Here is a 17,024-nt window from a genome sequence, read left to right on the forward strand (position 1 = left end):
GCAAGAAAATATCTTACAGGACCCAATTCCAATTTCATGCCAGTATGAATGTCAGATGGTTGCAATGCAATTCAGTGCACCTGAACCAGAGCTATTGGTCTGAAAATACCACTATTCATAGAACAGGGCACTAAAAAAATAGACTCCTGGATTGGGTGTAAAATAGCCTAATTCTGAACTTCTGGGAAAGCTCCTCTCTAGCTCTGCTTATTCCTATTAGGAGTCTATGAAATTCAGCCTTCTATATTGATGCACCTGAGTTAGGGGCCTATGTTTATGTTCTATGAATATCCCCCAAATTATCTGATTGCTAGCCCCTGCAATTTTATTCATGTCTGTGCTAAATCCCATAGCTGTGCAAAGCTGCAGATATCCTGGACTTCCATCATGTAATTCATCACTGTTGTGACTGCAGATGTTATGATTTTGAATGGAAGACAAAGAAGGAAAGACTATTGCACTCCTTTACAGGTAATTTTCTGTATTTGTGAGGAAAGTCTGGTTAAATATAACCTATCTATGTAACCAGTGTTCATGTTCACATAACGTGTATTTTCTCACTTTCTTGCCCTGGTTCTGCTTGCAATAATTGTCAATTGACTCTTCACTCAACTCTGGAAGCTTTTACTAAAGACTGTCCAGTCACTGAAGCAAGCTTGTGCTGCATGGTGCTGGGAAGCACTTACCTTGTGCTTGGACACACCAGAAACATGGTATTCCCAGCACCCCAAGTTACAGATTTTTTGGGCTTCTTTCTATACCTTTTACACTGTTGCTGCAAAACTCTACTCCTGATAGACATACATTTATTTCAAAGACCAAATTCAACCAGCTCTTTTGTACACTGCGTGAGATTTTGATGCCCAAAGGCCCATCTGGCCTTAAAAAATAAGTAATTCTTATTAAACGAATAGTTGTCTGAAGGTTGAGGTAGGGATGCAATTGCCCTCAGATTATGCATGCAATAATACTATTATAGCACTGAAATGCACAGTACACATTATTGTTTACTGAATGTTTATCCAAATGCTGTTACAGATTGATAAACTGTGTGCTCCCTAGGTCAGAAAGATTGATTTGGTAAGTGGCACAAATATTGTCTCTCTGTAAAGCACCATTTTGGGGGGATAGTAGATAAATTTATCAAGCAGTCAAGCAGTGTTATGTAAGACTAGATTGAGGATTGTATATTAGCTTGTTACAGAAAAAATTTATATCAGTCAAGTCTGAATATTTGAGAAAAAAGACTGTTCCTACTTTTTTAAGTATCAGAAGAGGCAGGACAGAGAGTCCTGTATAGCACATAAAGCCTGCATTCACACTGTTATTCTGTAATTCTATATATAACTAGGGAATACCATCACCAGTGCATCTCAGCTGTGCTCTCTCAGCTTCAAGCAATACCAGTTAGTTATTTGGGTTCTCCCTATATTCCTATAGGGTTCCTATAATCACTTTGTGGGGGAAAGCATATATTTAAAAAAAAAAAAAAAGGAACTGAAAGTTTCATAGGAGTTAACTATGTTAACAGACATAATCCCTCATAACTGGAAATTTTAATGTATAATTATGTTTTTGTCTCTTCCTTAAAAGGTTTCTTCCGTTGTACATTGAACCTGGTGGTACAGTAACATCATCAGCACCCCCGACACCTTCAATGTGGGCACCCTGGTCCAGGAATAGTAACACAATTTCTGTTAACATCTCTGTCTTGGATGCTGCAATAAAAACATTCAGTGCACAGGACCTCCTCAGGGATCTCAGCTCTGCTAACAACTCAGCAGTTTTGTAAAACATCAATGAACCATATTTCTGAGCACTTTGCTCTAATGTCTTTTCATAACTGAATTAATGCTCAGTAGTAAGTTCATTGGAGGAAAACCAGAACATTTTTTAATCCTACTGAATAACCAAGGTGGCTGTGCATTAAGAATGATACAATGGTTGCCTAGTAGAAAATGCATGAGAAAATGCAAGTCCCCATCACAAACTGGGTGCTCCTTAATCTCCTATTTATCCTTAAATATTGTCCCTAAATACTGCTTTGTTTCCTCTTGCTATTACTTTAAATAATTCTGTTACAACTGTATCAACTTAAAATTGTTTGTACTTACTGCATTTTCACAGCTTGAACTGATGAAATAGAACACTCATTCTATTTATAGTACACTACAGTCTTCACATAAAAATATTTTCAAAGCAATGGCTTCTGAAAAGCAGGTAAGGAAGGAAAATGCAGCAGTTTGAGGAGAAATTTATTTCAAGAAAATTCAGGTAAAGAGAATGTGACAAATCCTACTAATAGACATATGTATTGTGCACAGTAACATCAAACAATAAAGACACATGGCTACAATAAAATATGTTATAAAATTTCAGTATATCATGAGTCATCCTTTCCAGAAATAGAATGGAGTGCATGTTAGGAAATTAGAATGAGCTTGGTTAAAAGCAAAGAAATGCAGGTATGTGCCCTTTCACATAGAAAAGATTTTTTTCATGTTAGCTGCCATACCAAAATACACTGAAGAAATACAAAGAGAATTAAGACTTCACATGTCAGCAGCTGTATTTCATTGTACAATATAGTAAAGTAAAACCAAGTGGTAAAAATATAAGAAAGAAAAGGATCCAGATAAATGCCAGTGGGGAGTCTGTGCATGTTGCACAGGAACAGTGGCATAATTCATATTTCCTTCTATTGGCATTATTTTCCCTCGTTACACCATATGATAACACGGTGCTGTGCAAACTGATGTAAAAAGGGAAAAAACAGCATTGTTTGAACTCTGAGCAGAGACCAGCAACAGAAGACAAGACCGGTGGCTCTCCTTCAACAGAAAACCCACTCAAATATGAGAGTTACAAATTTAGAGACAGTAATCACTTCAGGTGGGAATGAAATACAGTTTTGACCATGGTCAAGAAGCAGCTGTTAATACAAGTTGTTTGTTGAGCTGTTGGAGAGCAGCATAGGGAAAAGGGACCTGGAGGTCCTGGTGGATGGAAGGATGACCATGAGCCAGCAACGTGCCCCTGTGGCCAAGAAGGCCAATGGCATCCTGGGGTGCATTAGAAGAGGGGAAATCAGTAGGCTGAGAGAGGTTCTGCTCCCTCTCTACTCTTCCCTAGTGAGGCCATGTCTGGAATATTGTGTCCAGTTCTGGGCCCCTCAGTTCAAGGACAGGGAACTGCTTGAGAGAGTCCATTACAGAGCCACAGAGATGCTGAAGTGAGTGGAACATCTCCCTGGTGAGGACAGGCTGAGGGAGCTGGGGCTCTAGCTTGGAGGAGACTGAACTGAGGGGTACCCTCATGAAGGTTTATAAACATGTACGGGGTGAGTGTCAAGACTGACTAACAAGTGTCAGGGCTGACTAACAAGACAAGGGGCAGTGGTTATAAACTGGAGCATAGGTGGTTTCATATAAAGATCAGGAAGAATTTTTTCACTGTGAGGGTGACAGAGCACTGGCACAGGTTGCCCAGGGAGGTTGTGGAGTCTCCTTCCCTGAAGACATTCAGAGCCCACCTGGACGTGTTCCTGTGTGACCTGCTGTAGGTGACCCTGCTCTGGCAGGGGAGGTTGGACCAGGTGATCTTTCGAGGTCCCTCCTAACCCCTCACACCCCGTAATTTTTTAAATGTTAAATTTTGCTGATTATAAAAATCTGTAGGTGAGCACTCAGGATCTATCTTGTGTATGTCATCATCCGATGAGAAAGAAGAACTCAAGGATGCCATTGGAAACTCTGGGGTGCAAGTATGGAAAGCCAAACATTTTGAATTAGAGTCTGAAGTGGTAAATTGCATTGTACACAAAGTTAAAGAGAACTAACAAGTAAGTGAATAATGTTGGCAGGGAGGCCATTTAGATGAAGGTCGTGTTACAGTCTGAAGTAAAGCTGAATGCAGTCTTAGGAGGGGGTAAAACCCTTGCCACTGTGTTGGACATTTGCCTTTCTCCTGCTTTGTTTCCAGAGGGTTTGCTTCAGTTTTGACCAGTGTTCCTGTTCTGCTGCGCAGGCAAATGCTGCAGTCAAAGGCATTTTTCCCCATGCAAAATGTGTATTCAGGTGGTGGGGAGATTTGTTTGTAAAGTGCTGAACTGCTTGATAAAACATGCCTGTCTTCCTCTTTGTAAGAGAGAGATCCTGTAAAACCCCTTGAATTTTGGTCTCTTTCCTCATGCTTTCCCTGCCTCTGCAGAACATGTGCTTGCTTGGCCATATAAAGAAGTGTTTGAAAAGGGTTTTTTTTTCTGAGGGTGTTCAGGAGGGGAATAAGCAGACATCCTGCTGGTGTTGGGAATAGAGAAGAGGGACCTGGAGTGTTGTGTAAACACTTCAGGGCTCCTGGGTGGGGTTGAGGTGTTGTACTGTCTTCATACAAACTTGGGTTCCTTTTTTGGGGATGAGGGAAGGGAAGGAGTGGACAGGTTTCCCTTATCAGTGCTTCTCTTTGGAACCTGGGATGCATTTTGGTATTTCTGACTCTTGGGTGAAGAGGTAATCCCACCTTAGCCAATTCTGTGTGGTGGACGTGAAAAAGCTTGTTGTGTTCATTCCCATTGTCTTAGCTTAGCTGGCAGGAGCATGTAAAATGCCAGAGAGTAGAGAAGGATGGAGGAAGGAGGGTGAGAAAAGGGAGGCAGTTGTAATTTAAAAGGGTACAAAAGCATTAAAACGTGAAAAATAAATTGCTTTGTGACAAATGGCACTGCTTGCAGAAAGGAGGCAGGCTAACAGGTAAAAAGCAAACCTGTTGTTCAGGCAATATTTCAAGTACCTGTTCAGATACTTGAAAGAAAATTATTATTTGATTATTTGCTTCCTGTTTTAAGGGGAAAAAAAGGGCCTTGTATATTTGGTATGCCCACGCAGGTGTTAAGGGTGTGTTACACTGCAGTCATGTGCACACGTGCATGGGCTCACAGAGTAACTTGGCTATTACCTGAAATTTCACTCTCATTTTGAAGTTATGCTTCAGTATCAGAAATGCTAAAGGACAGTTTAATGCAGAAATGGTTTTGTTTTTTCCCATCTGGCTCTTTAACACTGTTCCCTGTCTTCCAGGAAGCTGACAATGAGAGAGAAAAGGATCTATGGCACAAAACCCAGTTACTAGAAGAGGAGATTGCTCTGATAAGAGAAGAACTTGATGAAGTAAGACTTAGTTATGAGGATGAGGAATGGAACTATTTAGAGGAAAATGTGACCTTGAAACAAAAAAAGAAAAGAACTCAGTAAGGACCTTAAACTGTGTCAGGAATCCATGCAGAGTCATTGGCCCAGCTCCAGAGGAAAAACCTTTCACTCCACCAGCAACTGGAAGATGTGCAGAACAAGCAGAAGATCCAAGAAAGTGTATGTGAATGGGGTGTGAAACTGGAGTAATGTCAGTTTCAACAAGCTGAGCAGGGACGAAGTACAGCATCAAATATTCAGAAATAAAAAAAGCAGAAGGTTGGGCAAAAGGCTGAGGAGGAACACAACCAGGACAGCTGTCAAAGGGGATATCCCATGGCATGTAACAGCATGCTAAACAGGAAAGACTTGGAGGGAGCTTCCCTTGATTGTCACTGCTCAGGGACTGCTTGAGGATCAGTCAGCTGGTGGTGAGCAATTACTTCTTCATCCCTTGCTTTTCTTTGGTTTGTTTTGTTAGGGTTTTTTTCTCTCTTCCCTGACCCCCAGTGAGCTGTCTTCATCTCATCCCTCAAGTTCTCTCACTTCTGTGCTTCCAGTTCTCCTCCCCATCCCACTGTGGGTGAGTGAGTGAGCAGCTGTGTAGGACTAAGCCACCTACTGGAGTTAAACCACAGGAGGTGGGAAATACAAAATGAAGGGAAACGTTGGAATTGTGTCAGAATAACTCCATAGGCTGTCTCAGCTGCTCTAGAACATCAGTCTATAAATAAAAGCTGAAATTTTAGTTTATACTGTGCCAAGGCATTTGTGGATAACACCATGATTCCCTTGGTATCATCAGGATGGACTGACTGAGTGTAAGTTCCTGGTCGAAGTTAAAGCTGGGGACTAACTCTGACAGCAGAGCTGGGGGACTCCTGGCTGCAGGAGGAGCTGTAAGCTTTGCTGTGCTGGCTAAAAAGAGGAGCTGAGTTCCTAAGCCAGGACAAACATGTCAAGCAAAATGGGACTTTCCCTGCCAGCTGCAGTAGGAAGCTTTGCAGCCTTCTACTGATGGCTGGAAATGCTTGGCAATTGCTTTGTATCATCACATACAAGGTAAGTACAATTCCATTACACACTGGCTTAAGCCAGTCTCAGACATCTGAAACGTAAATATTGAGAAGAATTATAAGATAATGAAATTAATCCATGTAGTAACTAAAAACAAAAACAACAAAAAACCCAACTTCTCCAAAACACCAGCTACACTGTACCTCAAGGACTGACTGCTAGCAAAACTCCACTGGTTACAAAAGTTACATTGGTGATGGATTTTTTTTAATCCTGCTGGATTCTTCGTCTGCAATGCTTTGTTGCTGGGTCCTACTTCCTGACTTTCCAGGCTGGTTCCTGCTTTATATAGGTTGTGTAACTGTTTCTTCTCTTTAGAGATTCTGCATAGCATTTGGATTGAAGATAAGGTGCTATGCTCAACCAGTACATACCATCCAAGCCTTAATTTTCTCACGTGGTCCAGTCACGGAGTATATTTTTATTAGAGTTGCAGCACAAATATTTGCCATGTTCTGAGTAAAAGACTACTTACATTAATTTGCTCCTGCATGAGCAAGAACATTGTTTTCTGCAACATGCCAGGTGCCATCAGTTGGAGGTACAGAACCATGCTTGGTGAAAAATAACAGTGCTTTATTCTGTGCTGGTCACTAAAAGGCAGTTGAGGCAATCACAGCATATAATTTTTCCTGGAGGAAAAGGGAGAATATTGTTTAATTATACAGGTCAAATATATCACAAGAATTCAGGAAAATATTTATTTTAATAAAGAAAATATTTCTAAAAGATTTTAATTACCCTTTTGAGTGATTCCTGAGCTACCTAATTGCAAACAATGACTGACCTCTGCAACCATGCGCTGTCATATCTTGGAACAACTGCTTATGTGCCAGGAGGATTTCAGGGCCAGTGAGGTTTGGTTTTCTTTCCAAGAAAGTACAGCTCCCTTTTTTCTTATCAGGTAGTTCGAGGTGAGGTTTATACTAGAGGAACCTCTATTGTTTATTTGACTTTCTAGCTGTGTAAGTGGGGCTGAACAAGTTTATGCAAATGTTTAAGCACGATTTAGACCAGTGCATTTGTGTCCAATATTACAAATTTGGGGGGGGGGGGAGGAAGGGAAAGGAAAAATAAATTAAATCCCTACTAATCTTTAAAATCTTGTGCAGATCTGCTTTGTTCAGACAACCTTTCCTGCATTTTTACTATCCTTCATTACTCAGATGAAGAAATACTTGAATCTTCCAGAAGAGTGAGCCATTCCCCTTCAAATGCGAGCCTGCTGCCTGTTGAAAGAGCGCAGGAGGCTCCAGTCCCTTGCGGAAGGAATCTGAAAGTGACCCTGTGCTGCATGCCCGCCTCTTCATGGGGACTTGATCTTCTCAAAGCAGTGTCACGGGTTAGCCAGTAACGGGATGACAGATACTCTTTGTCATCCCCCCACTGCCCTTCCAGCGAATAGATAAATAATAGATAAGCAGAAAGAAAGGGAATCAAGAAGGGGAGGGGGAGAAAAAAAAAAAAAAAAAAAAGAGAAAAAAAAAACCAACAACAAAAAAGACAAACCTAGAATATCTTTTGGAATATCTTTAGTGAAGAAGCAATAATAATAAGGATTGTGAATTACGAATCTATACAAATATGTGAATATGGAACCTGCACGCCTCAGTTGGCAATTACTTCCGGACCAGAAAAGTCCCAAACGGGTCTCAGCATCAGGTGGGGCTGCCCGGGTGATCCAGGGTGCTGGTGACAGTCCGCAAAAGCCTCAGAGAGGAGCCAAGCTTGTCCTGCTGATCGAGGCAGGAAAGGGCGACCTGTCTCGACAAACAGCGTCCTTCTCCAGCAAGACACCGGGATGCACAAACCCCAGCAGAGGAGGTGACAAACATACAAACCCAAACGCAGCCAGAGATCCCAAAGGAGGGGTCTCCCAGGAACCATTTTATAGGGATGCCCATGGTCAGGAGCGCTGCGATTGGTCCATGTGGGTCACCTGTCCCTCCCGCTGCTCCCCACAGGCTCTGTCTGCTACCCCCTTCTCCATCACCCCCCACCCCCCGCTTGTGGCTGTGACAGTGACAACGGGGAGCGGGGGGACCCGGGTGGCCTCAGGTGTGTATGGCCATGTGATTTCATACCCTGTCATCTAAAAGTTTGCAAGGGCAGTTGTCAGTGTGAGGAATTTAAAGCAAAATTAACTTGAGTATTTGTTATCAGCCTCTGAATTTGCACTTCTTGTAGCACTGGGAAAAAAAAAAAGAAAAACGACAGAAAACCCCACAATTAAGCCTGTCACAGCTGATTTGGTGTCAGTGACTCAATTGAGTTGCTGTCGGGAAACTGCTAGTGTGACTGAAGAGTCCTTTATTCTGTCAGCAATGTTAAAATCTGCCAGTCGAGAGTCTTGCTGGTTTTGTTACAGGATGCTGGTAACCCTGCAGTAGCCCCTGATACATATTAGCACTAAGGGAATGGAAGTGGAGAGGGTCATGTTAGTAACAACCATTTCTTCGGAATATTTGGAGCACTCCGATCTAGATTAGAGTTACTATTTTGTGGAATGTTTTTGTTTCTGATACACAGCCTGTTTCGTCTTTTATTAGCTTCCACCACTGCACCCCAGAGAACTGAAGCAATTTAACTATTGCTGAAGCTGAAGCAATTGTTAATTGAAGCAATTGTTAATTTAAGTTGTCAATTGAAGCTGAAGCAATAGTTAAATGGCACATAGCCTGTGTAGGGCTGTGAAAGGAGAGCAGAGTGTCTCTGCTGTACAGACCCCACATGGGAGAAGCATTTGGTGCTTGGTGTAACTGAGGTTGCAGCTCTGAGGTTCAGCCCTGGACACAAGAGGTAAATACACAAAGGCTGCCAAAGGGGAGCTTGGCTGCAACAGAACAGCAGAAGTACCTTCAAGTTCATTGGTGCTCTTCTTGCTGGCAAGTTCTGCATCTTCTCCTGGTTTTTTTTTTTTTTGTTTGTTTTTGTTTTGGGTTTTTTGTTTTGGTTTTTTTTTGGGGGGGGGAGGGGGAGGGAGTTGGGTTTTTTTGGGGGGGTGTTTTGTTTTGGTTGTTTTTTTTTTTTTTGTATGAAAAGACAACATTGAGTGCTAATGTTAACATACAGGTTTACAAAGCAGGCTAAGCAAATTTGCAGGCTTTAATGATCTCTCCTAAATGCTTCGTAATTTTCAGCTACCACCAGTCAAGAAGGCTAGTTACAAAATGTCTGAAAATAATTGCTTGTCAAGCTGGAATCCAGTAATTTAATGTGGAAATTTAATGATAAGGTTAAAATTGCCTTTCAGTGACTAAATAAGGGGCAGCAGGGAATCGGTGCCACTACCTTTGGCCCAAATAGAAGTCCACAGCCTCTGGTCTAAATGACAATCAATTCTTTTGTCCCTACTGGGGAAAGGAAAAGAAAACAAAACAAAACCAAGAAAAGTGCAAAAAAAGCAGAAGAAAGTATGTGCTTACATTAATTGAATTAATATTAAAAACTTTCAAGCATTACAGACTTCAGCAAAGAAATGTAATGACAGCTTATAAACCATTTGGGTGGATTCACATGTGGCACAAGTAAATTGCTGTGACAACTAGTTTTGATTTGAGTCCTCACATAAAACACATTGAAGATTGTAATTCTGGGCTCTGCAGATAAAGTGCAATTTCCTACTGCAGCCTACAGGCAACAAAAGCCTCCAAAAATTCACAAACACAGCAGAAAAAAAATATTCCTTATGAGAATTTCATATATCACACTGGCCTGATGGTTATTACAATCCAATGGCTTCTGTAGGAAGCAACAGATTCCACTTAACCAACACCTGACATGCCATGGTTTGGGGTGAGCTAATTCTTGTGTAGCTCTCAAAAAAAACAAAAAACAAACATAAACCAACAGCACTCTTTTCTTTCTCCTCGAGATTGCATTTCTCATGCCTCATGGATAAATAGCAGGCTTAGTTGCAGCTTTTGAAATTACTCTTTAAAAGCAACATATCACTACAACTCTCTTCCTTCTAGCTAGTTAAGAAAATATTTTAATAGAACAAGACCTTGAAAAATAAATCTGATTTACCTTTTTTTTTTTTTTTTTTTCCCCTTGCCTTTTAAATGTGATGGCAGCTGCCCAGCAAGCCACATCATTGAGTGCCCATCTGCTACCTTTCAGGTGACTGACACCCTGGCTTGCTGCACCTGAACAGCTGTGGCAACCTCCGTACTTTCACCACACACTAAGAACAGCTAGCAGAGAGAAGCATTCAGAGAGCAAAGCACAAATGGCCTCACAGTTTTATGTTGTCAGGGAAACTGTACTTTGAGCTGGTTTTTGTTTATTTCTCAGCAAAGCACTTCTCTCAGATGTACACGTTGCACAGGAGAAGCATCTCTGACAAGTGGGTGGAAGAGTGTGTATGATATGTGTGATATAAATTATGTATGATACTATGATTTACATGCTCCAGATATAAAATGCAGACCTTCAGATACAAAGAAGGCTTTCGGTAAAAAACGGTGTTCAGAGATCTAAAAATATCACTGATAAAGAAAGTGTCAATTTGCAAGCTGTAATTAAAATACAAAAGTGCTTTTGGCTCAGTGACCTTCTCACTTATTGGCAGGAAATTATTCCTGCTTTACTGCAACACCAAAGCCCCAAAGCATGTGTTTTGCACCAGGAGGTGCTGGTTTGTTAACATCGCAGTAAGAAACACACTCAGACTCCATGAAGTCTCATTTAAAATGCTGTTTATTAGAACTAATGCTACAAAGACGATAGAATAGCTAATTTTATATCCCCTCAAGATCTGGGAAGCCCATGTCGTGCAGCATCAAACAGGTGTATGATCAGCGTGCAAAACATTAATCCCATCCATGCAAGGGCTATCCCATTTTGGTCATTTGAGCTATTACAAGATTTTCATAGAAGAAAACAACTCTGTCACTCCTACTGCCAAACAAAAATGATGTTCTCATGAGAACTTATTGCTGCTCTTCTAGGCAAAGGCAAAGACACATGAGTGGTGTCACCACCAGTACTAAGCAGAACTGCAGTGCCTGCAGGCTACTCTTTCATAATCAACCAGCTAAACTCAAGCTGTGCCCAAGGGATGTCCATGAAGGCCATGCTGTTCAAGCAGTACAGAGCAGCACAGGCTGGACCTGCTCAGGCTAACCAACATGTAGATCAGCAGCTGCTCCTTGTTCTTCAGGTCAGGATTGCTACCACATGATCCTGCACTCAACATTACTGTAAATCGCTGTCCCAGTCCTGTTCTCAGACACTCTCAGTCACCACCTCTCCAGCCTGTGAGGCACTGCAGGGTGCTAGAACTGGGGTGAGATCTGCTCCTCTTCCCAGTCCAGTGTGGATCCAAACAATTTTATTTATTCACTGGAGGTGAGGGCAATGAAAATATCCCCAGTGAAGACAGCAATCTGAGATTTATATCTGTACTGCCAAAGGAAAAGTCAGACTTAGGTTCATCCACTGAAATGCGAAGAAGTTTTGTAACACAGAAATCAGAAAGTAAAGCTTTAGCAAGAACGATGATGAGAGGATGGAGCATGGCACACAGGGAATCACAGCAAGCAAGCGCAGCCTCTCTGCTGTACCAGTCAGCAGAGACTTCACAATTTCTCTAATCTATCATTTAAGCAAATAAGGTTAAATACTGAATTCTCCCAGGTTGGCAATATTTATTTCAGGTTGTGAAGAGCCACTGGGTGGCTGAAGGCCCAAGGTTAGTTTTCTTCTGACTCAACTGTGGTGTATGTTTTCATTTTTGTAGTTTCAAAGTACTCACAACAACCTACAATGCACAGAAAATTCTATGAAGCCTCACCTAAAGAAATGCTCCTTTGTTGCTTCCCAATGGCTGGGTTTTCAATACCATAATGTTTTTCATAATCAGTTTCTCATTATACAAGTATTTTTTAACCTTAGCACAAGCAGTTCCAGGATTTATTCTAAGAACAGACATATTACAATTCTACTTATTTATTCAAATGGTATTAGGTCTTTAAGAATAAACCATGCTCATGACCTTTGAAGAAAATTGTGGTTTCAGAAATAACAGTAGTGTAAAGGATTTTTATCAAGGCCTCATTTATGAAAAAAAAGCATATTTAAAGTTATTGAGACAATGAAATAATATTTCTGCCACATAAAAAACATCTTGAAATAACACATTTTTTGAAGATTCAAACATGGTTATATTTCACATGATAGAAACTGGGATGCAACCTTAGATAAGGAATCAGTTTCACTAAGGAGCACTAGTGTCATTTATATAATGAATATAATTAATATAATGCTGTTTTAAAAATAAAGTTAATAGTATTGGTTCACATCTTCAAAAACACACATATATAATATTACTCCAGACCAAGTGGCAAAAGAGCAGTTCAGACACCTTCCAAGCATTCACGCATTGAGTACGGGCAAGCCAACCCCTAGACCAGTATGAGCAAACTCTCAGCCTTGTCTGAGGTATTTTTGTTTTGTCTTTTATTGTTGCAAATCTTACAGACATTAGCACTCTGTTAAATAAAGGAATGTAGCACAGTAAACACATCACAACAAAATAGCTGGCCAGAAACGCTCCACCCTGCCCCACCCAAAACAAAAATCCTACTCCTCTCCCACCTGCCCGCTCCCCTAATCGAACCACCACAGCTTCATTACAGAGGTCAGAGACCTGTGGCAAAAAACATCTGAGGAATTACATTCAGTAAATGTGCAGTATCAACATTCCAGGCTCACATATATTTATATATATATTTATATTTATATAGAGAGATCATTAAATGTTTACAAAGAACAATATTGTTACAAATACAATACTATACTTTTTCCAACGCTTTACAATAATTTCTATTCATCCTCTTTACAGAACAATAGTACGATTTCATAGCCTAGGTACTGCGCTAAGTATGTACAAGAGATCTCAACCACGTTGCTGTCTTCAGAAATACATTTCATTTAGAAAAGAAGGAAAGCAAGCAAACCTGGAAATCCCAACAGGATCCTGAATTCAAAAAAGATTCAAAAGAAATGTGTGAAACTTTCCAATAATTAAAAAAAAAAAAAAAAAAAAAAATTAAAAAGGATGTTCCATCCTTAATGTAAACACAGAAGAGGTAATTAGACTGTATGAAGCAGCAAGGATGAAAAAAAAATCAGGTCTGTCACTGCAGAAGGTATGTAAACCAGCAGTTTGTTCTTTTGAATCTGTTAAAAATTCACATATGCAGTCTCACAAACTGCTGCAAAAGTGTGGAGAACTGCTAGCTTTTTCTTTCGAGCTCCTATTTCTTGTAACTCCCTTTATGAAGTAAAATGGTATTGTTTACAAAACTGTCATCAGAAGTGCACACACTGTGGACCTCCCAGTTTAGAAATTCTTACCCACACAATTGGAAAAACAGATTTTTTTGCTAGACTCTGATCCTGCAAGCATTCACTTGCTTAATGCTAAGCACCTATTTACAATGAACCAAGCACTCAAGTGACAGTAACTTCACAGAATATTGGCTGCAAGATTTTCAAAGAAAACAGTTGTTTCATCCCCAAAATACATTTGCATGGTTGGGTCTTCATCAATTCACAGTGAATTGAGGTAAAGACCCCGCCACATGAGTTGGACAGAACCACAGAAACAAGTGAAGCTGAGAGTGTAAACATAGCAGGAACCAGAAGCATGATAACTGTGTCTTCAAGAGTTCACCGAGTTTCCTCAGGCAACTTACAGAAAGGCTGCACTGTAATATAATCCTCTAAATTGTACATGGTTATATATCATATTTACATATATTACTACACATATGGAAAGTTCTGGGGAAAAGTTCAAATTATCATAAACCAGATGTCTACAGTTAAACAATACACTCACAATTCATTCACTGTCTAGTTGCATCAGTCAGGTAGCAGAGGTCAGTACTAACCTGGGATACTAACACTGCTCTCTTATGCACTCTGCTAGTCTGGAAACTGGGATTAAAATATGTAACAACAAGAACTGCAGCAAAACCAAGTCATCAGACGTTACTCTCAACACATATTAATTTACTACAATAGTTTATGAACCACTTAATTAACTCCCATGGACATATGAAGTTTATTCTCTACCTTTAATCAGACCACAGAAATCTATGGTTTCTGAAAGCCAAAAATGAACCTGTGCTGAGTGGCTCCCAGCAGTGTTTGCACCAAGTGTGTGTACGCACTCACACACACACACACACACATATGCACTTCCATGCATATCTGCTGCAACATCTACTTATTATTATTGGACTGTAAACAACGCTTACATTGCACAGTCCACCCCACAGTAACTGAGCAAAAAAAGTGACTATGACCAACAGCCTACTTGCAAAGCAGAAGTGGTGTGTGGCTGCTTTGTGTGCACACTTTTGTTTTCATCTTGCTGAGCCTTTCTATCACTTCAAAACACAAAAACTTGTTTCTTTAAAAGAAATCAACTTATCGGCCTGCACTAAATGCATGGTTTGATTTCAACATTAATGCCAGTACATCGTCCTGGTAAAAAGTAACTATGGAGAACGGAGCATTTTCCTCTTTGCAGGATGAAAAGCCACTGCTTCTCTCCCCTCTCTCTGCCCCACCCTTTAAAAAACCCCAGCCCAACTCCTTTATCCCCTTTTCGTCTCTAGCATGCAAGTCAGAGACAAATCAAATCCTACATTTCATACATCCCTACAGTTTATCAACCTAATACAAGTGCATATAGTACACACATATCATCCTTTAAGTGCCATACACATGGAAAAAAATCCCAAGTTAAATTATATAACAAAATAAATAAGTTTGTTCCCACCTTGTCTCTTCTACTCTTATCTATATAATGAACTAAAGAAAAAGCCAATAAAATTAGGTCTTTGGACAAAAATATATGTTAAAACTGGCTCATAGAACAAAATTACTTAGAATAGCCTGCAGATCTCTTATATTCAAACTTCATAAATAGCAAGCACAATTTTAAAAATGTCTATGTACACCAGCACACATGTCTATGTGCACTAAATTAGGAATTAAGAGCCTAGAAAAAGTGTAGTTATTCAGGATATCCCCTCACTATATCTCTTGTAGATATTTAAAGACCCTGCCCCATCCCTTTAACCTCTAAAATAGGAAAGGGATGATAAAAGACACATTGCATTTAAAAACAAAGCAGAAGAAAATAAAGAAGTAAACCTGGGGTCAGAGAGGAGGAGGCAGCTGTAAAAAATGCCTCCCAAATTAGGCGGTGTAAGTGATGCAAGTGTAACATATTTCAGCAACTTACAGAAGACTCTTTGGGTCCTACTGTCGTGACAAACTGATGACAGAAGGCAATTAAATGGTGTGTATTTGGACAGATCATTTTAAAACAGCAGCATTTACTGAATCTTCATAAGCAGGTAATTCTTCCTGAGGGCAAAACTATCTTTTTGGTATTCTACTTTCCCAACAGACATAAATCTTTCATAGTGAGCTCAGTGCCTGCAGGAAAGTTGAGCAAGAAAAGAGAAGTCACATGCCAGATATCCAAAAGAGTGCTTTGCACCCTATACTTTTACATGTTTGGGAAAGACATCTTTCATTCAGCAACATTTAATTTCCTTAGTTTGTCAAATTATAGCCACAAAAATAAATCTGATTATGAAGCATGGAAGCCCAATCTAGCTTCTTTTTGAGCTCTGCTGTAAGCAATGCTGCTGTTATTTTCCTGTTTTGCACGTGGAACCGCATGAAGTTTCACTTGTAAAAAAATGCAACGAAAATAGTCACGCAGATATATTTTGCCCTTTCCCAAAATACAGGAAAACAGTGGGGAGAAGAGGAAAAAGGAATGAAGGAGAGACAGTGTTTGTGTCTGTGATGGAGATAGAAAGAGAGAAAGAGGAAGAATTGTCTATACAGACACAGAAATGCAGCACTAGAGAGACAAGCACTAATGAGGAAAAACATCCTCCATGCACATCGTGACGGTGAGGTGTCAGCTTTAGATGTAAACTGGTTGCTCTTGCGCCGTCAACAGTCTGTACATGGCAGCTGGCATAGTCTTCATATGAATCTACAGGAAACACAAGTTAATCAGTGTTCCTAGCATGCACGCCACACCAGAGCATTGGTGAATGAATTAGCTTCAGGTCATACGGGACTCAAGGGTAAGGTGAAACACGAGGGTTTTTTACCCTTATTAACGGACTGCAGGTTGTGATTTTTATGAAACATTCCTTCTAGTAGCAAAACTGAACCATCTAGAGTTGTGGATACTTCCTATTTTCAGATTACTGTTCTTCTGAAACACATAACTACAGATAAATAATAAAAGAAATGCTGTGCAGGTCTGCTGCCATTTCAACTTATTTGAATAGTAACAGGATAATAAAGGTAGAATCCCAGAATTATGGAATAGTTTGACTTGGAAGGGATCTTTTGATCTATTCCAAACCCCCATTACTGCAGAAAGGGACATCTTTCCCTATAGCAGGATGCTCAAACCCCCATCCAACCCGACCTTGCACACTTCCAGGGATGAGGCATCCACAACTTTTGTAGGCAACCTGCTCCAGTGTCTCACCACCCTCATAATGAAAACTTTCTTCTTTACATCAACCTAAACCTACCCTCTTACAGTTTAAAACCATTGCCATTGTTCCCTTACTGGAGGCCCTGGTAAAAAGTCTTTCTCCAACTTCCTTATGAGCCTCCTTTACACATTAAAACGCTACAATAAAGTCTCACTGGAGCCTTCTTTTCTCCAGGCTAAATAACTCCAACTCTCTCAGCCTTTCCTCA

General features: G+C 40.3%; 1 protein-coding gene across 4 annotated transcripts in view; it reads right to left on the reverse strand.

Moving 5' to 3' along the window:
* Positions 1–10,946: 10,946 nt before the first annotated feature.
* The window catches only part of APBA1 (amyloid beta precursor protein binding family A member 1), an 89,873-nt gene continuing 83,795 nt past the window's right edge, over positions 10,947–17,024 (reverse strand). For 3 of the 4 annotated variants that reach the window (XM_071729844.1, XM_071729842.1, XM_071729841.1), the window contains one exon: positions 10,947–16,296. In XM_071729844.1, the coding sequence (XP_071585945.1) occupies positions 16,225–16,296 (72 nt within the window). In that variant the 3' untranslated portion in view covers positions 10,947–16,224. The remainder of the gene's footprint in view (positions 16,297–17,024) is intronic. The other variant, XM_071729843.1, reaches the window with a different exon arrangement.

Source organism: Heliangelus exortis, chromosome Z (assembly GCF_036169615.1).
Source record: "Heliangelus exortis chromosome Z, bHelExo1.hap1, whole genome shotgun sequence".
NCBI classification, from domain to species: Eukaryota; Metazoa; Chordata; class Aves; order Apodiformes; family Trochilidae; genus Heliangelus; species Heliangelus exortis.